The 25,159-nt window shown below is 39.1% G+C and overlaps 1 protein-coding gene across 14 annotated transcripts in view; it reads left to right on the top strand.

Moving 5' to 3' along the window:
• The first annotated feature begins 889 nt into the window (after positions 1–889).
• CADPS2 (calcium dependent secretion activator 2) overlaps positions 890–25,159 on the top strand; it is a 589,108-nt gene continuing 564,838 nt past the window's right edge. For 11 of the 14 annotated variants that reach the window (XM_021715440.1, XM_021715433.1, XM_008063867.2 and 8 more), the window contains exon 1: positions 896–1,655. In XM_021715440.1, coding sequence (XP_021571115.1) covers positions 1,314–1,655 — 342 coding nt within the window. In that variant the 5' untranslated portion in view covers positions 896–1,313. Of the gene's footprint in view, positions 1,656–25,159 lie in introns of all 14 variants that reach the window. The other 3 variants (XM_021715434.1, XM_008063869.1, XM_021715437.1) reach the window with 1 other exon arrangement.

Raw genomic sequence — 25,159 nt, forward strand, 5'->3', positions numbered from 1 at the left:
CACTGTTTTGCCCATTTCCCCTTCTGTCAGGACTAAGAACACAAGACACAGAATCACTAAAAGAAACTTCTAGGTGTTTCTGGCCCTGGGACTGAGAAATTGCGCACATAAGGCAGGCTTTGGTGCAGCAGCGAGACGCCCGCTTGAGGCCAGAACCGACAGCGACCTGGCGACGTGTGCCTCTCAGTCCACCGCGAGCTCCGCTCCGCAAAAGACTAACAGTGTTGGACATCCGGGCAGGCGCTCAAATATTTGCTCACTACAGGTCTGCACTACACTACCTGTCTCGATCCCATCGTATCCCAACCCAGAAAGTAATCGGGCTATGTTTGAGCTGAATCAGAATGCCATTTAGCAAATATAAAACCTATCTTGCTCTTGCGTCTGCAGGAATACAACAGTTTAAAAAGCAAGCCTCGTCCCCACTGTGCCCCGGCTTTTATAATTTGGATTTCAGCATGAGTGTCAAGCAGCAGCAGCAGCAGCAGCAGCAGAGCAGGGCGAGAGACTTCCCAAAGTCTCATCGCAAAGACATTTCGGGGTGCACGGCTCCAGTCTCACTTTTCCGCGCTCTGGTTCGACCCTGGGCATCAGGCTCGTGTCTGAGAGATGTCCCGCCCGCTCCCCCTCACCTCTTGCTGGGGGACATCCCTCCCCGCCCCCCTAGTCCGGTCCCACGTCTCAAGGAAGCCCGTGGGAGAAAAGACGATGGGTGGTGGGGTCAGGGCTGTCCGAGCAGCCCCGGGTGGGCGCCACGAGGTCACCCTGCTCGGTGGCTCCTCGCTTTTGCAAAGCGCGCGTTGAGCACCCGCTGGCACCCGGGCCGCCCGGCACCCGGGCCGAGGCAGCGCGCGCACGCGCACTCCGCGGCCCCGCGCCGCTCCTCGACATTCCATTCCACGTGTTGCTTGTCGGAGGCGCCACAGGTTCCCCACCTGCGCCGGGGCGCTCCGACAGCGGCGCCTCAGCCGGCGGGCTCCGGGTGGACCCCCTGCCTGCGCGTTCGGGGCTGGCCGAGCAATTCCCGAGGCGCTCAGACTCACCCCCCCGCTAACTCCGCCTATTCCCTCCCGGCGGCTCCCCGTACTCCCCCCCCCCACCGGTCCTCCGCCCGGCTCCTGCCCGCCCCTTTCCCCTGGTGGTAGGAAACACTCCCGCGTCTAACTCGACGTGTCCGGAAAGCCCTGGCCAGTTTCCCTTTCGTTCTGCGGCCGCGGCTGCTGGCCCCGGGGCTCCCGCGGACCCGCGGGTGCAGGCGCTGCGGGTGAAGCGCGTGGGGACCGCGAGCAGAGCGGCGGGCCCCCCTGATCACCATGCTGGACCCGTCTTCCAGCGAAGAGGAGTCGGACGAGGGGCTGGAAGAGGAGAGCCGCGATGTGCTGGTGGCGGCCGGCGGCTCGCAGCGAGCGGCGCCGGCCCCGGCTCGGGAAGGGCGGCGGGACGCGCCGGGGCGCGCGGGCGGTGGCGGCAGCGCGGCCAGACCCGTGAGCCCGAGCCCCTCGGCGCTCAGCGAGGGGCGAGACGAGCCCGAACGGCAGCTGGACGAGGAGCAGGAGCGGAGGATCAGCTTGCAGCTCTACGTGTTCGTGGTGAGGTGCATCGCGTACCCCTTTAACGCCAAGCAGCCCACCGACATGGCCCGGAGGCAGCAGAAGGTGAGTCGTGGGACCGGGCGCCTCCTGCAGCCACTTCTGCCCCGGGCTTCCTCCCGGGAGAGCCCGGGGGCGCCTCCCGTACTTCTGCGAAACGCAGGGCGCTGCCTTTTTGTAACCTTTGAGGGCAAAGGAATCTTTGGGGGACAAGAGGGTGCTTTCGCCTGCCGGGTGTGGGGATTCAGCGGACACTTTCCTCCTCCTCCCCCCTCACCTCCAGGGACTGTCCGCTCACCATCCGTGAGACCCAGACCAACCGACAGTGCCGGCCGTGGGGTGGTGACACCCGGCAGGCACAGCTCTGGCCGGATGAGAATGCAGCTCCCATCAACTTTAATTTCTAACAGCCAGGGTGAATCCTGTCCACATAGCTCGGGGTAGGGGTGGGGTGGGGGGGTGATATTGCTGGAGCTGGGCTTTGCTGTGGATCTGAAATGTGCGTGCATTTCTGGGTGGAACAGGTGGAGTCTGAGCACTTTTCTTCTGTGAGCCAGAGAGAAATCTCCGCTAGGGAGAGGGGTAGACATTTTCCTCAATGAATAAAACACAAAGTTAAATCGATAAGTTTTCTATACTGTCATACAGTCACGTCCAAACACTGAAGAAGGTGTACTGATTTGTAGAGTGGCTGTGGGCAAGTCATTCCAGATCTGGGCAGGCCCAAGGAAACACACTATTTATCAAAAATAAAGGATTAGTGTGTAACCACTCCATAACAAAATGCTATCTATCTCCTGTCTGCCTGTATATGTATGTATGTATGTATGTATGTATGTATGTATGTATCTATCTATCTATCTATCTATCTATCTTTCCAAAGAGGTTAGGAGTTTGTTTTAGGTGAAATGCCTGCTAACTTTAGTTTTAAAACAAGATCCAGTGGGTCTGATGTTCTGTAGTAGAGACAGGTAATGATTCAAATTGCCCTAAGTGGTATATGTTTACAATAGAAACTGTCTAGGAAACCTTTTTGATAGAATGTTGAACCTGGAAGGTTCTGAAGAAATCTGTAGCAGTCCCCTCATTTGTGGCAAAATGTGGGGATCCAGAGAGATTGTAGTTTGCTCAGGGCTACCTAGATGGACTGATGTTTATTCGTGTTCTGAAATAACTTCAGCATGTGAAGCATTTTTTAAAATTTGGAGAGGTTTTGAATTGACTTGAAATATAATTGAAGTTCAGAGTAAATACAGGATCCTACCCACTTCCCCAAACCTTCCTATCCCCAATCAGCCAACCTTTATTTTTTATCGAGGTATGATTGACATGTAAAAAGCATATTTAACATATGCAACTCATTCAGTTTGAGGCTAAGTATACATCTATGAAACTGCCTATAGTTAACAATACTATATTGTGTGCTTAAGAGCTACCCTCTTAGAATATTTTATAAGTGCTCTTAACCAACCTTTCAAAGCAGGCCCGCACTAAGCAGCTGTTTTGGAATTGTTTATCCTCTGGGAGTGCTTATGGGATGTTTCCCTATAGCTGGAGATTGATCCGATCCTTCAAGTAACAACCAGGTAGCTCATAAGAGTCACAGATGTTAGAGCTGGAAGAGATCTTGAGGTCCTCGACACAGAGTCCTCACATTGGAGAAAAGAACTAGGTCTTAGTAGCATTCCCAATCCTAAACCAGCTGGCATGATTAAAGCCTCTGTTCCTTAGGAAAGTTTTGAATGCTCTGCAGGGTTTAGTGAACCTGTTACTCCACACCTGGATGGATACTGTGCTTCTCACTGGTGCCTGTGCTGAGTCTGTTCCCAGGCATTGACCAAGACCTCTTCTCAACTCCAGGTCAAGTGAATGTCAATTTCAGTCATCACTCTTTTTTTTTTTTTTTTTTTTTTTTTTGAGTTGGAGTCTCACTCTGTCGCCCAGACTGGAGTGCGGGTGGCTGCTCCCGGCCACCACAGCCTCGACCTGCTGGGCTCCGGCGATCCTTCCGCCTCAGCCTTCCAAGGAGCTGGAGCTACAGGCGCGCGCTACCACGCCCGGCTAATTTTTTGATTTATTGTAGAGATGAGCTCTTGCCAAGTTGTCCAGGCAGGAGTCATCACTCTTAAATAGTGTCATTTTTGACATATGTGGTAGTATGGGTTCGTATAAAGTTTCTATCATCTAGTCTCCAGTTTGGCCATTCATATTGCATGTAAGCTTATTTTTAGTGTATTAAATAATGTTTGGTAAAATTAGGAGGCTGTTTCTCTTTGGAATATTATCCTTGAAGATGTTTTTGCAAAAAAGTCATTTGCTAGGGTTTGATTTATAGTGTGAATACTTGTTGCATTTTGCTAATGAAGCTGACTCTCCCTTGGTTGTTCAAATAGTGCAGTTTTCTCTGACTCCTCCTGTTTGAATAGATTGTTCAAAATTATTTGAATTGGCAAACAGGTGCATTAACAATACTACTGAGGAGAGTATTGTTCTAGCCTTATTCAGGCATTACTGAAAATAATTTTAAACTAAAAAACGAACCAAACCCCATATATATTCTTTTAAAAAAATTGTATTGCTTAGAAATTTCTGGTTCTAGATGCTAAGAACATTGAGCATGGATGAACCTTAGTGAATTGTTTTTATTAAGATGGCTGTCCCCCTGAGTGTCTTCCTCATTCAAACCCACCTCCCCCCCTTTTTTTTTAAATGTGCAGCTTACTAAAGAGAGCTGGAGCAATTTTTGGCAGCCAGGTTTTCTCGTAGGGCAAAATAAAATGGAAATGTAACTATGTTTATGTGAATATGATACACAAGCCAATAATTAATGCCAAAAACTTACTTTAAGTTGAATTATAGTTGGGTTATATACAAGAAGTAACAGGATAATTGCGAAATCACTAATCCATTGTATATTTTTATTCTGTATCTTCAAGTAGTTAGACATCCACTAAAAAGACTTAATAGCTAAATTGTTGTCATTGAAATGCATATTGCTGCTTACTCACTTTTCTCACCTTTGAGAATTTTGAGAGTCAGAAATTGAGATCTGGAAGGGTCCTCATTTTGTAAGTGAAGAAAATTAATCGCAGTAATGAGAGACCAGGACTCAGATTTCTCATCAGTTAAAGCCCTTTCACTGTTAGGGCTGGTGAATTTCTGTGAACCAGAACTGAGCAGCAAGGTTATTTATTTATTTTCATTAGACTAAAATGGTCCACAAAGCTAGTAAGAAGTTGTGTCTGTGAGCGATTTGAGAAAGCTTAATAGCATTAAATGCAAAGGAAACTAAAACGTGCCATTTCTTTACTTTTGGCTGGAATATTTCAACTCAGAGGAATAACATTGGTCAGTTTATGCCAGGCAGGCCCTCTGATTGACTACTGATGGCTTTACAGAAGATTCTGGGAGTGAGTATGGACTAGACACTGTGACAGACTGCTGTACCAGGCAGTTACATCTTCTAAATGAACATATCCAAGGGTTCACACGTGATATGAGTATGAAGTAACAAATAGTCATTGAAAAATGACTTGATAAATAGTGCTTGAGCAGCTAATGCTTATTCTCCTTGATTATCTTTGCACTGTCACAATACTAACGACAGTGATGACAAATTTTGGATAATTCTAAAGGTTGAAACTAGAGTTGCAGTAATATGGACCAAACAAATCAGATGTTACTTAAGAAAGGCAACTTGTTTGTCCAACTTTTGGAAAACATTGAGACCTTGGAAGAAAAAGTAATAAAAGGGCTCCTTGTTGGTTAGGAGGTTAGGGAGACCCTGACAGACACAAATGACTGACTTAGAAGAGGTTAAGTACATTCATTCACAGATGTGAGTTCCCAGACTTCAGGTCTGAATTCGTAACTAGATTTAAGATGTATATGACTTAAAATGCTGAATGTTTTGGTTAGTTAGTCTATGGGTTTCTTGTCAGATTGTACTGTTCATTATTTTTGTTTTTATTTTAAATTTATTAAATTGAAAAATGTTGAAAGAAGAACCAACTATGAATTTTTTAACTAGAAATAATAAAGAGGTTATTTAAAAGATTAAAATGGTACCTACTAACTTTCCTTATGATTCGTATACCATGTTTTTTATGTTTCACTGGGTATGGCTACCATAATCACACTAAATTGTATCTTACTAAACATTTTTGTATAATAATCACCCCTACCACTTTGCATACTTTTCCGTGGTTATTCCAAGTTTGACACGTGTATAAATAGGACTGAGATTGCAGATGGTGGAAAAAATAAACTTGGGTAAAATTGATCTGGAGGAGAGCATTATGGGGAAATAGTTTTGGGTGAAACAATATGCATTGGGCTTTTGACTCCAACTCTCTCATTTGAATGTTATACTACAACAAAGTGGCCACTTTTATCTCTCTTTGTTGATAGTAATCCTTTTTTTAAAAAAAACAACAACTCTTTTTTAAGTCTTCCAACTATTTACATGATCCTCAAGCTCAGGGAAAGAACCAGATTTATTAAGCATGAACTATAGATTTACAAAGGCTGAGGAATCATTTTCTTGTGCTAGGTGCCATTGTGCCTTAGTGCTGTGTTGTCCAACTGTGGAGCTTAAGAAATAGTGCTTGGCATGTAAGAACTTAGGGAATGTCTCTTGTACACTCTTAAGTCTTAGATTGAGTCCATACCTTAAAGAATAGTGAGGTATAGGATACAGGAAAGATATAAAAGCAAAGTGAAAGGATTTTTAGCTCTTTTGTGGAAACTGGTGTTCCTAAACATGTTTTGAGACACCCAGAACTCACCTCCTCCTTCTAAAGAAAGTTGTAAACATGGTCATACCTGTTGGTATAGGACTAATGACTTTGAAGTGGTACTTTCCCAGTGCCATTACCAAACCCCAGAGACAAGTAAGTAGCATTGAAGCCCTATATCATGCCTTGCTTTCTTGCCTGCAGGTTTCCAGCAGATCTGGTGATAATGTAAAATGCCATACTCTTAGGTAGCTAGGATCATTTACCCTTTGTGCTACCTGGGCTTTGATATGTTATGGTGCAGATACAGAGGAGATGAATTATGTTGCTTACTGCTTTTCTTTTCTTTCTTTCTTTTTTTTCGAGACAGGGTCTTGCTCTATCACCCAGATTGGAGGGCAGTGGAGCAATCAAGGCTCACTGTAACCCTGAACTCCTGGGATCAAACGATCCTCTCGCTTTCTTTGCTGCTCTTAGTAATAAAGAATACTTTGTCCCGTGGGGAGTGAGTTGGAAACCACACATTAAAATGAAACCTCAGACTGTACTTAAAACAGTATCTCAGAGAAAAATGTTTGGTGCTTCAGCTGATTCTTCTAACCCTCCATAGGGTATTCTGAGACAGCAGCATTTAATTTGGTGGAATGGGTTGTGCTAATGAGAACTCAAATGGATTAAGTGACGTTGACATTTGCTTCTTCCTTTCAAAAAAAAAAATCAACTGTAATTTTGATATTTATAATGACTGATTATAAAGTATAATAAAATATTTTAATTGTATGTTTTTACTCTTCTGTTTTATTTTTAATGGAAACAGCTTTCTTCATTGGCCCTCTCACAAGATAAATAGGACAGTTGGGAGTCTGCCTGCCGGAGTGGGGCACACCTCATCAATAAGGGTACCCGCATAATGAACGTTTGTATACTTATCCCTGAGTTTTACTCCACATCTTTAAAATAAAAAAATTAAAAGTTAAAAAAATAGGACAGTTTGTGAGGCCATTAAAAACTTCCAAAACAAAATTAAGAAAACTGACTGCCAGATTGTATAGGAATTCTGAATGGGAAGTCCTTCCAGCTATCATTTGCTAGTGAGGCAGGCTACTTTTGAGTTATTGTGCTACTTTGTATGCTTTTCAAATTAATTGAGCCCTTTCTTCGGGAAGGAAGAGATTGGTTGTATAGTCATGAGATATTGCTATTTCAGATTTTAGGCTATGAAAGACCTAATGATTGTAAATAGTGCATTTTCGAATCACCTAGAGAGCTTTTAAAAATCCCATTATCCAGGTTGTACCCCACAGTAATTAAATCAATCTCTAGGGATATAGTCTTAAAAGTTTCTAGGTGATTCAGTGTACAGTACAGTTCTAAAGGAAAGCTACAGAAAAATGGCTTATTTTCATCTAGGCAAGGTGAAAGTATTTGCAATAATGAATGAGATTATCGAGTAATTAAACTGGTATTCCATAGTTAGGAGAAGACACTAGAGATACTCTAAGCAAGGAACAAAAAACACACCTAAATACTATTCTACAGTTCACTGAGCCAATACAGTGGAGGGAGTATTTATTTAGACTTTTAGGAAATGTTTAGTTAGGTGATATGCTGGAGGCTTTTAACTTGCATGAACAGTTATGCAATTTATTCACTATAAAACCACAGATAATTCAGTACATTAGTAGCAGCAAATACACATTGGTTGCTGAGGATAAGCATGGGGTTTGCTTTCCATTCCATGATGAACTGGGAAGGAAAATACAGTGAAATCTCAAAATTGGAGCTGACACTGAGTACTTCCTAATTGAACAGTACATTTCACAAAGGTCTTCTCTATACAGAGAAGTAATGCATACAGGTTTTTCAAAAAGTAAACTTTAGAAGGCATTCCTACATAATTGTCTTATTAAATAATTAAAACTATTTATAGACGATTTTTCCCCCTAAGTTCTGCAAATTCTAACATTACGTGCACTGTAAGGAAAAGCCTGTCTTTTCCTCAAGTTGCATTAAAAGGTTAAGCTGTAGGTTTGTGTTTGGGGGTTTATCCAGCATTACTGATGCTCTGCTTTGCTTCTTCAAACTTAATCACATCAATTTGTAAACTTCATGGTTTCAGTAATTTCATTTTTTAACCTTCAAGTTGATGATGAATTTTTATAATGAAAATGTTACAGGGGCAAAAGGCTTGAACAATTTAAAGGCTGCCTTTGCCAATCAGCTAGCTGTACTGTTTAATTTGCTCCTTTCTGGTTACTTGGGAGGATGAATTTGTGTGTGGGGGGAGGAGGGTTTTAGCATCCTTTTCCCACTGTTTGAGATCTTGTTTATTAATTGATGTGAATCCTTTAACAATACATATATTGAGAATATCCTTCCTTCATGGAGTATGTTTGTATCATCTGCCTTTCATTTTGTGTTTAGATCTACTTCTATTGACCTTTTCCTTAAAAACGTTGATCTATGCTCTTAGACAATCAATTACCCATCTTATGGAATGAAAGTCAGAGGTGAGGAGTTGAATTTGCTTTTTCTTTAAATAGCAAAGCAGTTGTTATCACCTGATTTTTGATGAAGCTCTGCTTTCATTACTGAGCTTTAAGGCCCAATTAATTATATTAATTTTCCATTATTTCCTTGGCCAGCTATTTATTGACCTCCTATTATGTGAGTTTAGCATTAGCCAGTAAAACAAGCAGAACTCCTCCTGTCGGCTAATGTTCAATAGTTTACATGTATAGATTGTGTAGATATATGTTTATTAATCCAGTTCTTTTTTCAGACTAGCATATCATTTTGACTTATGAAAACTTGATTACATATTTTAATTTCTGATGAGCGTAGTTCTCTCTTTGGTGTCAGCAATTTTTTACTTTCATCATCCTTTCCTCTGTCTTTGGTGAGCCTGGCTTCATTCTTCTCTAATATTCACTCACTGTGTGAACAAGACATTTCATCTCTCATAGTTCTGACTATTACTTTTATACATTGGGGGTGATGACTTCATAGAATTCTCTTGTGATCAAAAGGAGATGATTCCTGTAAAGTGCTTAGTATAGTGTCCACTATATGATGTGATCTGGATTAGATGCTATTGTTTTGAGTTGTCAATTGCATAAAGCCTCTGGGAAACAATGATATGTTTACTATATTCAGTCTTCTAGGAGCATGGCATGTTTTTTCCCTGAAGTCATGCTTCTTATGTTTTTTTAAAAAAATTCTTTGTAGATTTCATTATGTAGACTTTTGGCATTAATAATCAAGATTATTTTAAAGTATTTTTAATTTTTGTTCTTATTGTGTCTTCTTTTATCATCTTCATACTATAATGAAAATATGGGATTTTAATTTTTTATGTTATAACTGGTTTCTTATGTTGATGATACACAACTGATTGTTTTCTCTAGTTTTGGTCCTTCTAGATTTTCTAGGTAGGCAATTGAGGCATCTGCTGATAGTGATGTGTTTTGTTTGGTCCTACCCAGCTGCCATACCTCTTCTATTTTGCATGTCACTGTACAATTTACAGTGTCCAAAACAGCATTTGTACTTTTTGCTAACACCCATGCCTTGGCCAAGCATGCTTTTGGCATTTTACCAGTTAACATATTATTATTTAGGATTTTGAAATTAAGATATTCTTATTGTTTAATTATCCTTTATCTTTATTCTATAAATAGGATAAAAGATATCAGGAATTGATGTTGAATATTATCAAATTCCTTTTTTTGTATTAATTGAGGTAATTGCTTAGTTTTATTTTAGTAATATAACATCTTAGATTACTAGATTTTCAGGGCCAGGCCTGGTGGCTAATGCCTGTAATCCTAGCACTTTGAGAGGCTGAGGAGGGAAGATTGCTTGAGTCCAGGAGCTAGAGATCAAACTGGGCAACATAGTGAGACTTTGTCTCTATAGAAAATAAAGGTATTAGGCGGGTATGGTGTCACATGCCTGTAGTCCCAGCTATTTGAATCCCAGAAAGTAAAGAATGTGATGAGTTATGACAGTCTCATTGTTGTACTCTAGCCTGAGCCCCTGACTCAAAAAAAAGAAAAGAAAAGAAAAGAAAGGATTACCAGATTTTTCTATTATTAAACCATATTTTCCATTCCCAGGGTAATTTCTACCTGATTATGATTGCTTTTTATACACCTTTGATTTTGTGTTTCCTATACTTTTAATTTTTTATTTTTACACCTATGTTTATAAGAGAAGGATCTATCATTTTATATTTTCTAAGCCATACCTATAACTTTCATTGTCATAGATAGGGTTTTAAGAAATAAGGGTGTTAAATGAGGAACATTTTACCCATATCCGTGCTATAGACTCATTTTTTGTTTGTTTTTGGTATGCAAAGAATCTGATAATTAGATTTTTGAAAGAATTCACCTGTGAAATCATTTACCTATTTTAGATATTTTTATTTAGCCTATTATTTTCTTATTATAGATTTAAATATGATAATTGCATGATTTTGGAAAATCGGCCATTTGTAGATTTTTAGGTGTATTAACATAGAGTTGAACATATTTTTAACGTATTTTCCCAATATCCTTTATGTTGAGTTTAAGTCTTATTTTGGGTTATACTTTGCCTTTAAAAATTGTTTATTAGATTTGCCAGATTTTCTTGATTTTAGAAATATACCTGTTAACTTTATAAATTCTGTTTTTTACAAATCAATAGTGGTTTTTTTTAAGAGGACTAATGGAAAATAAATAAGCGCCATTTCCCTTTTTTTTTGTTGTTGTTGTTGTTTTTTTTTTGAGTTGGAGTCTCACTCGGTCGCCCAGACTGGAGTGCAGTGGCCGCTCCCGGCCACCGCAGCCTCGACCTGCTGGGCTCCGGCGATCCTTCTGCCTCAGCCTTCCAAGCAGCTGGAACTACAGGCACGCGCTACCACGCCTGGCTAATTTTTGATTCATTGTAGAGATGAGGTCTCGCCAAATTGCCCAGGCGGGTCTTGAACCCGCGGGCTCAGGTAATCCACTCACCTCAGCCTCCCAAAGGCGCGGGATTACAGGCTGAGCCACCGAACCTGGCATTTCCCTGTTTTTAAAAAAGGGGGCACTGAGGGAAGGAGAGACAGACATACGACAGACATAAGAGAGTGAATCTCTTATCTGGCTTCTTAGTTAGGGTGCTTGCTTTGTTTTTCACATTGTAACAAGAATAATGAAAATATATAAAGCTATGAATTTACCTCTAAGTACAGTTTGACATCTGTTCTTTTGTTACATTGAAAAACTTTTTAATATTTAAATATTTTATCTTATTTCATGTTTTTTATTGAACCCGTATTTACATAGCTATTCAGAAAAGTAAAATTTCAACTTTTAAAATAATTTTTGTTTTCTCTTTAGCAATAGATTATGTTGACAGAGAATATAATTTACTGAATATAATTTAGCACTGTTGTATATGATTAGCCTTGTTAAGTTTTTCATCACAAATGAGTATATATTCTGATTTTAGAATTAAAAGTTTGCTATATTTCTAATAATTAGCATTATTGTAGTGATCATTCCTATCTTATTTTTGTCTTCTTTGACTAAGTTATCCTATGATAATTATTTTCATTTATTTTGCATCTGTATCATATGTAATGTGAATGTTTTGATGCCACACTCTTAGTTGTACAATGATTCATAATTATTTAATTATAGTCTGTGAAAAGTAACTTTTTTTGTTTCATCTCATTTGTTTGTGGGACAAGGATTCTCCTTTTTCCAGATTTAACACTGAAACCACTTTCTTTTGGTAGAGTTTGTCAGAGATATTGATAAGTATACATGATACATACATGTCCATACTTGTATATTCACCTACATATGCATACAGTATACATATATACATCTGCATATATACACTCACATTTCTGGATTATATTGTATTGAAGAAGATTATACAGTTTTTGCTTAGTCTTTGATAAGGGAGTTTGAAATATTTTATGAGTCATCACTGATATGTTTAATCTTACTCTTTTCCATTTTGTTCACTGTTTTCTGTTTCCTTTGATTTTTGTTTTGTCTTTTGCTATATGGATTCTCTCTTTTAAATATATCTTTAAAAAAAGATTATTGTCAGGTACAGTGGGTGGGTTTTGCTTTCTTCAAAGATCATTTTCCTCAGAGGAGCATTTGACTGCCCGTTTAAGTACATTTCTGCTCTTCTATCCTAAAGCTAGGGCTAGGTAGAGTGACACAATATAAATCTTCCTTTGCCTTCTATGATTGTGCTTGCTATTCTGATTCAAAGGACAGAACACCAGTGTTTTAAGAGGCTTCAGTTTTGTTCATGGGTTACAAAGTTTGTGGACATTCCTCTGGAAATGGGGTTATAGTTTTATCTTTAGTTTACCGTGTTGTTACTCTATTTTTTAAAATATATTTTTCTAGCTCTGCATGAATTTTTTTTTTATTAGAAGGTGGGAAAAAGAAATTCTGCTGCCATGAAACCTGTGTTCTTACTACATTAACATGTTTAGGGAAGCATATTCCAAATTTTATTTAAGGAGATAGAGTCTTAATTTGGTTCTCTAGAAAAACTAAAACTAAAAATACTGCTTTAGCTAAAAAGACTCACAAAATGCTGAATATCATCAGAAAGAATTCTGAAATATAACAAGACAACTTTAGCCTACACTTGTGAAGCTCTTCTTTTCTTAACCCAGAAGGATTGCATATATTCTCAAGCAGTAGTAAGTAGGGAGATTGTGATAAAGCCCATTCTAGTTCTCTCATCTTTGCTTCAACTAGGTTCACTCGACTTTTACATATTTTATATAATAAGCTTCTGTATAAAGCATCCTTTGAAGAAATAGAAGTTACTATTTATTTATAGTGAAACTCATTGTTTTAGACCATACACCTGAAATGGCAGAGGGAGTCCAAAATGTCCAAATAATATGAACAAGTTATATGATTCAAATGTGCAATACCATAAGAATTACTATAAAGTTTGATCACCAAATCTTAGACTTTCAACTTTATTTTTATTCTTTACTTAAGAGATAAATCATATGGGCATATGCAATGTAATCCACCACAGGGCTTATTATAAGCTAAATCTAATAGATGAGATTTTGAGGTTGTGATTTTTCAACTAAAAAGACATCAAAAAGTCATTTGTTTGTAGTTCAGGGGAGAGATGTGGGCACAAGAGTTAAATCATGTGGCTTGAAGCCATAGGTTTGGATGAGGGGATGTAAGGAAAGAATCCAGGAAATAATATTTTAACAACTGGCCTTAACTTCAGGATTTAAGACAGGGAAGAAGACTGATCTGGAAAAGGAAGTAGAGAAGGAAAAACCACATGTATAAGAAGAAAAGTAGGATGGTCCTTGTCACAGAAACTAAGGAAAGAGCTATTTAACAGGAGTAGAAAACAATATCAAGTGCAACTGAGAGGTCAAGTAAGATGGAAATTGAAAAGGTTAATTGAAGTTAGCAATATAGAGATGATCCCAACATTAGTGACCACAGAAACTCATTTTAGATTTAATTTCACACAACCTACTTTTTTATTCATTGACATTCCTAAAACTGTATTTTGTATGCTGAATTCAGCCTTTCTTACTTTAGCTGGGGAACAGCTTGAGTTATTACTTGGTGGCTTTGCTATTCAGCAGTTAAACTTCAGCAGTGTTGTTCTTTGTATAGACTTATTTTTGCATAAGAAATTATATAAATGTAAATGTATGTACATACTATGTGTTTATTGTGCTCTTATTTTATAAAAGTGAATTAATATTGTTCATAAGCATAGGTTTCAAATGTAGTACAACTGAGACAAAGATCATGAAATATACTGCAAATAGCAAGTCTTTGACATTAATTAGGTAAATATTAAATTTAGTCATTTTTCAACAAACTCAAAGAACTTGTACAAATGCTAGAATACATTAAAAAAACACTGAGATGAAGCCAGATTGTAATTTTTTTTTTTTAGCTTAGTGACAGTGCATCTTTACCTTTCTCCATTGTCCTCTTTCTTCATTTGTTTGACTTTTTTTATTTTCAATTTTCTACCCTGTTGTAAGAAACCTATTTGTAGTAGAGTAGGGGACCCTTTTGTGTCCTTTCTTTTTTTTTTTTTTGAGTTGGAGTCTCACTCTGTTGCCCAGACTAGAGTTCAGTGGCCATTCCCGGCCACCGCAGCCTCGACCTGCTGGGCTCTGGTGATACTTCTGTCTCAGCCTTCGAAGTAGCTGGAACTACAGGTGCCCTACCATACCATGCTAGGCTAATTTTCTGATTTGTTGTAGAGACGAGGTTTCGCTGCCCAGGCGGGTCTCGAACCCGCGGGCTCAGGCAATCCACTCACCTCAGCCTCCCAAGGACGCGGGATTACAGGCTGAGCCACTGAGCCCGGCTTTTTTGTGTCCTTTCTAAATTGCTGTCTCTTTATTTGTAAAATGATTAATACTTGCTTCAGTGAGATACTGTGAAGATATGAAAAATAATTTTTGAAAAGCATGAAGTATAGTGCCTGGCATGGAGTATATCTTCAAAGAGTTTCCTTTTAAAATATTCTAATCATTTACATGCAGGAAAAAATATTTTATGCTGTAAAACATATTGAATTTAGTCAACAAAGATGGACACAATATTGTAACAGATGTGTGTTAGGTAGTATTCTAGGCACTGGAAAATAGATGTGGGCAAACTAGCCCTTTTTAATTTTGTTTTGTTTACTTTTGGTTTACAAATGTGAATGTTTATGGGGTACAAAATGTTGTTTTACTTATGTGTACATCATAGAAAGATTTAGTCAAGTAATATATCTATCACTTCACAAATACCATTTTTTTTGTGTGTTGAGGACATTAAAAATCTTTTAACAATTTTGAAATATGCAATACATTGTTATTAACTGTGGTCACCAGACAGTACAGTACATCAATAAAATTTACTCTTCCAGTCTAACTGAAGTTTTGTACCCTTTGATAAACACTTCCCTTTTCCCCATCTCTCTTCTTCCTTCCAGTCTCTGGTAGTCATCTTTCTACTCTGTTACTATGTATATATACTTACAATTGTTAAAACTTTCTGATGAATTGACCCCTTTGCCATTATCTAATGACCTTCTGTCTCTTTTTCCACAGTTTTTGACATTAAGTCTAGTTTGTCTGATGAGTATACCTTTTGGGTTCTATTTGTGTGAAATACCTTTTTCCTTTCCATCACATTCTATCAGTGTGTGTTCTCAGAGGTGAGATTAATATTTTTTAGACAGCATATGCTTGGTTCTTGTTTTTCATCTTCTCAGTCATTGATGTATTTTGATTGGAGAATTTAATTCATTTATATTTAAAGCAATTATTGACAAGTAAGGATTTACTATTGCATTTTTAAAATTGATTTTTGGTTATTTTGTAGGTCCTTTGTTTTTCTCTTCCTCTTTTGCTGTCTTCCTATGTGGCTTGATCATTTCTGTAATGTTAGGCTTTGAATTCTTTCTTCTTATCTTTTGTATATCTATTTTGTGGTTCCCATGAGGTTTACCTAAAACATCTTATATTAATAGCAGGCTATTTTAAACAGACAACAACTTAACTTTGATCACTTGCTTAGGCTTTACACGTTTACTTCTCCCCTTACAATTTATTTTTGATGAGGTTTTGTATCTATTAAAGTTTGTGTCCCCTAACAAGTTATTGCAGCTCTAGCTTTTAATAGTTTTGTCTTTCAACCATCATGCTAGAGATATAATTGGCTCTACCAGCACTGTTACTGTATAAGAATGTTCAGAGTTTCACTACATGCTTTTACCACACTGTTTCATGTTGCTTCCTAGTGGCCTTTTCTGTTAGCTTAAAGGACTCCTTCTAGCATTTCTTATAAGGCAAGTCTAGTGGTGATAAAATCCTTCAGCTTTTGTTTGTCTGAGAAAGTTTTTATTTTTCTTTCATTTCTGAAGGACAGATTTACTGAGTATGATATTCTACTTGGTAGTTTTCTTTCAACTTTCTAAATATATCATCTAGCTCCCTTCTGGTCTTCTAGATTTCTGTTGAAAACAAAAATCTGCTAATGGTCTTATGGCAGTTCCCTTGTATGTAACAAATCACTTTCTCTTAGAAACTTTTCAGTTTTCTCTGTATTTAACTTATTTTTTTATTTACAATTTGATTATAATATGTCTTATTATGGGTCTCTTTGGATTTATCATATTATTTGTCCTTTGAGGTTCCTGGATCTGGATTTCTAATTCCTTCCTCAGACTTGGGATGTCTTCTACCATTAGTTGCTTGAACATCTTTTCTATCCCTTTCTCTTTATTTTTTTTCCTCTGGTACTCTGATAATACAAACATTATTCGCTTAATGGTGTCCCAAATGTCCCTTAGACTGTCTTCATTCTTTTTCTTTTCAGATTGGATGATTTCCAATGATCTGTCTTATAGTTTGCCTGTCTTTTTTTCTGCTTATCTATTCTGCCGTTGAACTCCTCTGTTGAATTTTTTAGTTCACTTATTATAGTCTTCAGCTCAGTGATTTGGTTTAGTGCTTAAAATTTTTTTTTAATCTCTGTTGAAATTCTCAGTGTGTTCTTGCATTATTCTTTTTACCTTGGTGAACATCTTTTTGACTATCCTTTTGAATCCCCTTTCTGCTAAGTCATATATGTTTATTTCATTAGGCTAACCTTCTGGGGGTTTATCTTGTTATTTTATTAGTAACATATTTTCTACTTTACTCTCTGTGTTAGTTTCTGTGATTATATAAGGAACCACTCTTGCCTCCCATTTTTGTTCTTAGTGTCCCCAAGAAATTAGAGCATGTCATGTCATGCTTGCCTTGCTTGCTAGTCTCTCACTTGCCTTGAGAGAAGTGAGAGAAGCTAGACCTTTAGGATGCAGCTGTAGAGGTTGGGGCATTAAATGTGTGTTCCAGTTTCTTCTTTCCTTGCAGAGAGGCTGAGAGCCAGAGTTTATCTCTCACTCATTCTGCCCTACACCTAGAAGAAGATCTGAAGCAGATGCCTGTAATCTTTATCTGACTGCTTAATTTTAAGCTGGAGAGGTAGCTGCTGAATATTTGCAAGTTTAAAAGTCACCTTTTTGTTCTCTATGGTTTAGGATGCTCAGCAGTGCATAGTTCCTTCAGTTCTCAGAGCTAGGTGATTTAGGAGCTAGTTATTCAGGTGAAGGCTGTAAAAGTTAGGGCACTTACTTGGACCAGAAACTACTTCCAGGGAGAATCTGTAGATATGGATTTATTGCTGCAGCAAATCAGTGAAGATAACTCAAGGAGTGCCCACTCTGCTGTTCAAGCAAGCAGAAGTCTTACATCCTCCTAACAGGAGGTTACTTTTGGTCTGGAGTTATCACTAAGTAAGCCAGGAAGGAATGTGCAGAGAGTGCCCTTCAGATACAAAGGGGTCCCCCAGCCTTCCATTGAGAGATTGCAGGGTTTATTTCAGGAGTGAGCCAGGGAAGAAGGCTTGGGGAGTGCCTCCTCTTCCATTTTTGCTGGTGGATAACTCCAATCTCTTTCTGTGGAGAGATTGCCCATGGGACTGAAGTTGCTACTAGGACATAGAGAATGCCATGCTTTCTGCTTAGGCTCTAAAACGCTTACTCTTATTTGCTGTATAGGCTTCTAAATACTGGCTTGTTACTGGCCAGAAGCACAGGGAACTGCTGGAAAAGCATGTGGCCAGATCCTTTCCAGGGGGAGGATCTGGGGGGCTATGGCAATCTGCATTGCTCAAGCAGTTCAAAACCTCCTTTGTTCTTTGTGCTTGAGGGAAACCTCCAGGGCCCTTTCTCTGCCATTCCTCAAGCACAGTTATTTAAGTGACCAGCCCTCTGGCAAGGAATGTAAGAGTGGAACACTGTATTTGTGGTACAAGCCCCTCACCTTTCGGGAAGAAGCTGGAAATTGAGGTTTCCTTTCTGATTGTAAGAGATTATGCTCAGGATAGTGGTGGTGTGCAACTGTATCTCAGCCTTTTTCTACCCATTTTGATGTGGATATTTTCTCAGTTGTACTATGTGTTAGAAGTCTTTCAACTGCAATAGTGGACTAGATAAAGAAAATGTGGTACATATACATAATGGAATATTATGTAGTCATAAAAAAGAACAAAATCATGACCTTTGCAGCAACATGGATGCAGCTGGAGACCACCATACTAAGTGAACTACCATAGAAACAAAGAACTGAATACTACTGCATGTTCTCTCCCATAAGAGGTCCGTGATCACTGGTCACATGAGCACATGGGTGGGATCAACAGATGCTGGTCACAGCTAGGGGAGGGAGGGAAGAAGGAAAGAAGAAGGAAGTGGGGGACATGGCATCATACTAGGTATCTGGTCCACTGTCAGTGGGAGAGAGGGCCAGCTAGAAGCTCAAGCTTCCCCTGCATGCAAGCCAGTTATGTAGTAAATCCTCACATGTACCCCACAACTCTAAAATTAAAAAAAAAAATCATAAAGAAGCCTTTCGACTGGGTTCTGATTTTCTATTTGATGGAACTGATTATTTTGTGTGTCTGTGGGAGGAGACATAGGAGCCTCTAATTTCATGATATTATACAAGATGGCACTTTGGAAGCTTATATTCTAGTAAAGGAGCTGAATGAGCAACAGATAAATGTGTATACATTCCTACTAAGGGAGAGTGATTGTGGGAGGAAGTCTACTGTCAGGATCTGTTTTAGGTTGGGGGGTCAGGGCGAGCCTCTTGGAGAGGCAGGTAGCTGTTGAGCAAGACTTGAATTAAGTGGAGGACTGAGCCACTTGGAGATTAGGGTAGGAACGAGTATCCAAAGTGGCACTGAAAGTAAGTGCAAGAAGTCCTGAGGTGGGATAAAATAAACTTTTCTTAAAAAGAACAGCAAAGCAGGGCATGGTGGCTAGTGGAGTGAGTAGATGAAAGAGGGATGAAATGAGTCTTGAGAGGTAGGCGAAGGCTGGCTTATGCAAATTCCTTAGCCCATGCACAATGCTTAGAATTTAAGTGTGAGAGGAAGCTGTTGGAAGGTTTTGAACAGGTTCAGGAAGTGATTTAATTAGGATTCTAAATATATCTCTTTGATTTGAGAATCGACAGAGCCACTGCATGACGCAACTCCAACTACATGGCACAACAGCAATGCATATGTGACATGGCTAAAAACATTTTAGATATTTTATTAAACATAAATATATTCGTGTGGTTAAAAAATCCAAGCCTCGCTGAGCTTACAACAGAAAGCAGTAGTCCCCTACCCTACTTTCCTCATCCCAATCACATTCCCAGAGGGAACTCTTTTAGCTATTAATGTTTTTAATTCTTCCAGAAAATAGTACTTCAAAAATCAGGATGCCTGCACCACGTTTTTCATTCATCCTTTTTAGAGTTTAGCCATTGTAGTACTTCCTACAGAGCAGGGGTCCCCAACTGCCAGGCCAAAGACCAGTACCAGTTTGTGGCCTTTTAGAAACCGGGCAGCACAGCAGGAGATGAGCAGCAGGTGAGCAAGTGAAGTTTCATCTGTATTTCTAGCCACTCCCCATCACTCACATTACTGCCTGAGCTCCACTTTCTGTCAGATCAGCCATGGCATTAGATTCTCATAGGAGTGTGAACCCTGTTGTAAACTGAGCATGTGAGGGTTCTAGTAGTGCACTCCTTATGAGAATCTAATGCCTAATGATCTGAGGTGGAACTGAGACAGTGATGCTAGTGCTGGGGAGTGGCTGCAAATACAGATTAACTTCAGCAGAGACCATAGTAAATCAGTTGCCTGCAGATTCATATGTAAACCCTATCAGTGAGTGGCTCATGAGTTGATGTACTTCAGTTGTACAGCTGCATCTGGTGGCAGGCTTCAAGTGAGAATCTGACACTTACTTTAGTCCTTGTATGGCCTGCCCATTATTTACCATTTCTGCACCTCTTTTTTTTTATGGTGAGTTGTATTAATTATTTCATTATACATTAAAATATAATAATATAAATAAATGCACAATAAATGTTATGTGCTTAAATCATCCTGAAACCATGATTCAAGCACATAACAGTACGTGGAAAAATTGCCCTCCACAAAGCTGGGCCCACAATGCCAAAAAGGTTGGGGACTGCTGCTCTAGAGGGAACAGGGTGCGGGAATTTAGTTCACTCACACAACCATCTGGCTCCTGTTTCTTGTGCTTGGAATATAATTATTTACCATATTGGTTTCTGCTAGTGGAGCTCCAATATCTCCTCTCATTCTTACAAGCCATAGTATTTTCTGTTGGGTATGTGGCTGTCTGGCTGAAGAGTACATTTATCATTTTCCCCTTTCCCCCTTTCATTAACAGTGGGACTGATCATGATTGTCCATAGAGAATGTAGTAAAGAACTCAGCCTTGTTGAACACAAGCTTTGTTTTTTCTCTCATGTGAAACAGGACCAGGTCTCATGAACCCTCATTCTATGAGGATTGCAGAGGCAAGGGCTTTGATTTTACAGAATTCAGAAACTGTTGAGAATTTTTTGAGGATAGTGGAATGTACTTCTTGCTGGACTAGGAGGATGCATTGGCTTACAAATTGTTGCCAAAAAGAAACATAAAAGTGTGCCCAGGCTGGGTGGCTCAGTCTGTAATCCCAACACTCTGGGAGGCCGAGGCGAGTGGATTGCCTGAGCCCGTGGGTTCCAGACCCACCCAGGCAACTTGGCAAGACCTCGTCTCTACAATAAATAAAAAATTAACTGGGTGTGGTAGCGCATGCCTGTGGGCATGGAAGGCTGAGGCAGAAGGATTGCTGGAGCCCAGCAGGTCAAGGCTACGGTGGCTGCAAGTGTGCCACTGACCTCCAGTCTGGGCAACAGAGTGGGACTCCGACTCAAAAAAAAAAAAAAAAGGTGTCAGTAGTGAGCTGGGGAATAATCAGGGTCTTATATTTGTCCTGGAACTTTTTTGCAGTTAGAAATAAGCCAGAAGACTCAAGTCCAGACTAATTGAGATGTCTTTGTCTGTTTAGTGTTGTAATAAAGGAGTAGCTGAGACTAGATAGCTTATAAAGAAAATGGGTTTATTTAGGCTCATAGTACTGCAGACTGTACAAGAAATAATGACACTGGCACCTGCGTTCAGTGAGGGCCTCTGGCTACTTCCACTCATGGTGGAAGGTGAAGAGGAGCCAGTGTATACAGAGATCACATGGTGAGAGAGTAGACCTAAGAGTGTGAGAGGGGAAGGGCCAGGCTCTTTTTAACCAGTCCTTTTGGGAACTTATAGAGTGAGGGACTCACTTACCACCTCCCTTGAGGGCATTATCTGTTCATGAGGTGTCCACCCTGCAATCCGAATACGCCCCAGTAGGCTCCCACCTCCAACGTTGGGATAACATTTCAACATGAGCTATGAAGGAGGACACATATTCAAACTGATAGCATGGAGTATTAATGGAAGTAGTATGTACAGACCTATGGACCAGTTCCTGAAAGGAAAGAAACAGGTATCTTTCCTCTTCCCACTGGCTGAAATATTGGGGTCAGTGTTGCAGGAGTTAGAGCAGTTGCTTGGACATGTGGATGGCTGCCATCTATTGAAAATAGCAGAGCTACAAGTTTGCAGAAGTCTAGAGCCTTTTCAGAGGAGGGCTACCATCCTAGGTAAGGATTCTATGTGAGAAGGATGTGATTGTCTATCATGCTAAAGCAAATATGCTTAACTTATTTAATTCTGAGTATTTGTTATAGTAGATATCAGTTATGTCCACATCCTATGGCAGTTGCCTTTGTAACATAAGCAATATACTTACCTCTTTATTTCTTATTGCTTCAACTGTGGATGTTATGGCTATACTTTTCCTGCTGACAGTGTTATTTACCAACTATCTAGTCATTTTCCTCTTTCTTTCTTGCTACTATGTTTCCAGCCCTAGGGAAGATTCTTGCTTTTCTAGCTTCCCTGGCAGCTATAGATGGCCATGTGATATAGTTTTGGTGTAGAAGACAGGAGACACTTTGTTAGCATTGCTCTACCTTCACCAGTGTCTGGAGTGTGGAAATTGTATTGTGACTGAGGAAAATACTAAAGGTAATTCATATGTGCTGGCAAAGACATAAATGAGTCTGAAACCATTGCCAATAGCACCTGCATTCTGACTTTTTTCTGTGAGGTACATATCCTCCCAAGATTGATATTCTGTAACCATCATCAAGATCTCTGTACTTTAAATGGTTGTGTCTACAGAATGAAAACTACTTAATGGAGTTTACACAATCAAGATTAATTACTTTCCACTACACAACCACATTCTGTGCTTTGGCTACATTTCTTTAAATTTAAGTTTTCTTATAGTTTTTGCTTGCTTTTTCTACCCTACTCATCTTATCTCCCTTCATTGCTTCCATAAGTTGTTCCAAATTATGAACCCTGGTTTTCAATGAGGATAGTATTATATCCTATCAGACATTTCAACATTTTGTGGGGGTGTCTTTTTTTTTTTCTTAGTGACCGAGGATTGCTATTGATATTTAGTGGATAGGGTCAAGGGATTCTGGAAATCTTGAAATATATGATGAAGAATTGTTTTTCACCCTGCATGACATGTAGGCAAAAACCTGTTTATAATTATATGAGCCTAGAACATAATTCTGTCTTTATAAAATATGAAGTCTCTTTTATATGATTTTAATTTTAATATATGGCAAGTTTTACAGATATGTAGAAAACTTCCAGGTAAACTGAGGCAAGATCAAACTGTTTTTTGTTAGGAACTTTCCCGAGAATTACTCACCATTTTGGAAAATAATGTCACCAACAGCAATGGTGTCTGTGATATTTGTTTTACCAATACAGGATGCTTGTGTCAGCTTTCATTTTCAGTTGTCACATTCTCCTTGATTTTATGGCTATATACAAAATCTATTAAGTCCTTATTTCAAAATGTCAAAAAATAGAATAGTGTTGACAGCATTCTGCTAAATATTGCCTAGCTTCCCCTAAACTCAGACTTCTTTATTACATAAGTGAGTGTGCACATCTAGTTTATCTTCCAAACCAGTTATGTATGAGTATTTGCATACTAAAATATATGCTAATCTACTTTTTATTATTTCTGGATTCCAGTTAGGATTATTTATTTATTTGAAAATGTCTATGCAGATCATATAACCTAGCTATAAATTTCATTTCTGGATAGTATAAAAGGTTATTGTTTATCTGTTTATTTTTTCATTTAAGGGGGCTTATCAGTTAGGGTTCAGCAGAAAATAGCTGTCTTACTCTAAGGAATAATTCCCAAGGTATAGAGGGTTGGGCAGGGTTTAGGGAACCAGTGAGGGGTGGTGAAGCCTTCAGGACGAACGGTGGAGGGAAGCCCTTACTACTCCTGGATCTTGATGGGCAAAAGGAGGAAGCTGTGACCAGAACTAGGCGGGAGCCATAGCCTTGTGAGAGAGGCTGTCTGACAGAAGCTGAGGTCTCCAGGGAAGAATCTCCTCACTATCAAGCCCTGTGGGTCAGGGAGGGAGCCAAGGAAACAAATCTCCTGCCTTCTTTCTTTTCTCTCCCTCTGATTTCATGAAGACACCTGACCAAAAGGGAAACCCATGGAGAATCTGAAAAACTAAATTATCCTACGCTTATGGCTCATTAGGCTTCCATGACACAGAGCAGAGTAGAGAATAGGGTAGTGTGGATGTGGAGACAAAGGGGAAATGTCCAGGATGTGGGGTGTTGTATTTGATTAGGTTGGAGAATTACTTTTCCAAAGGATAGCATTAATCTCTCTATTTTTGCCTCCTCTCAACCCCCAAATATCTTTCCTGTAGCTGTCTTGTGACTTTCTCTAATCTGAACTAGTGTTTGAACAGCAGGCTGAGAGTTGTCATTGTCGCTTCATAATTCTTTTGAATTGAAGTCACTGTTTTCTGATTCCTTCACCTTTGTAAGAAAGAGTGTGTAATAAATTTTCTGATTCCATTCAGGTCTGAAGTTTTCTTTATTTTGATGGGGACATCAACTGGGCATAGAATTCTGGGTTGAAATCATTCTCCCTCAGCACTTTGAAGGTATTACGTTACCATCTTCTAGCTTCCAGTGCTGCTAATGAAAAGTTTGAAGTCGGATTTTATTTATTTAAAAAATAATGTTGATTTTGTTTTGAATTTGACACATAATAATTGTAAATATATAGTGTACATATGGTCTATCTGTATACATATATGTTGTGTAATGCTCAAGTAAAAGTAATTAACATACCTATTACCTTAAATACTTTGTCATTTCTTTTTGGTGAGAATATTCAAAATCTATTTAATCATTTGAAATATACAGTACATTATTGTTGACTATAGCAGGAATAGACAAATTAGATTACATCAAACTAAAAGACTTCTGCACAGCAAAAGGAGCAGTCAACAGAGTGAAGAGATAACCTACAGAGTGGGAGAAAATATTCACAAACCATGCATCTGATAATGGGTTAATATCTAGAATACAACAAACTCCAACAACTCAATAGCAAAAACTTAAAATGATCCAATTAAAACTTGGGCAAAATATCTGAATAGACATTTATCAAAAGAAGACATACAATCATATGAGCAAGTATACGAAAAAGTGCCAAATGTAACTAATCACCAGGGAATACAAACTGAAACCACAGTGAGATACCACTTTATCCCTGTTAGAATGACTGTTGTCAAAATGACAAACAATAACAAATGCTTGAGAAGATGTGGAGAAAGGTAAACTCATACACTGTTGGTGGGAATTAGTACAGCCATTATGGGAAACAGTATGGAGTTTCCTCAAAAAATTAAAAAACAGAATGACTTTATGATTCAACAATCCCACTACTGAGTATCCCACTACTGAGTATCCATGCAAAGGA

Source organism: Carlito syrichta, unplaced genomic scaffold (assembly GCF_000164805.1).
Source record: "Carlito syrichta isolate Samal-C Ts95f unplaced genomic scaffold, Tarsius_syrichta-2.0.1 Scaffold307112, whole genome shotgun sequence".
In the NCBI taxonomy this organism is placed as follows: Eukaryota; Metazoa; Chordata; class Mammalia; order Primates; family Tarsiidae; genus Carlito; species Carlito syrichta.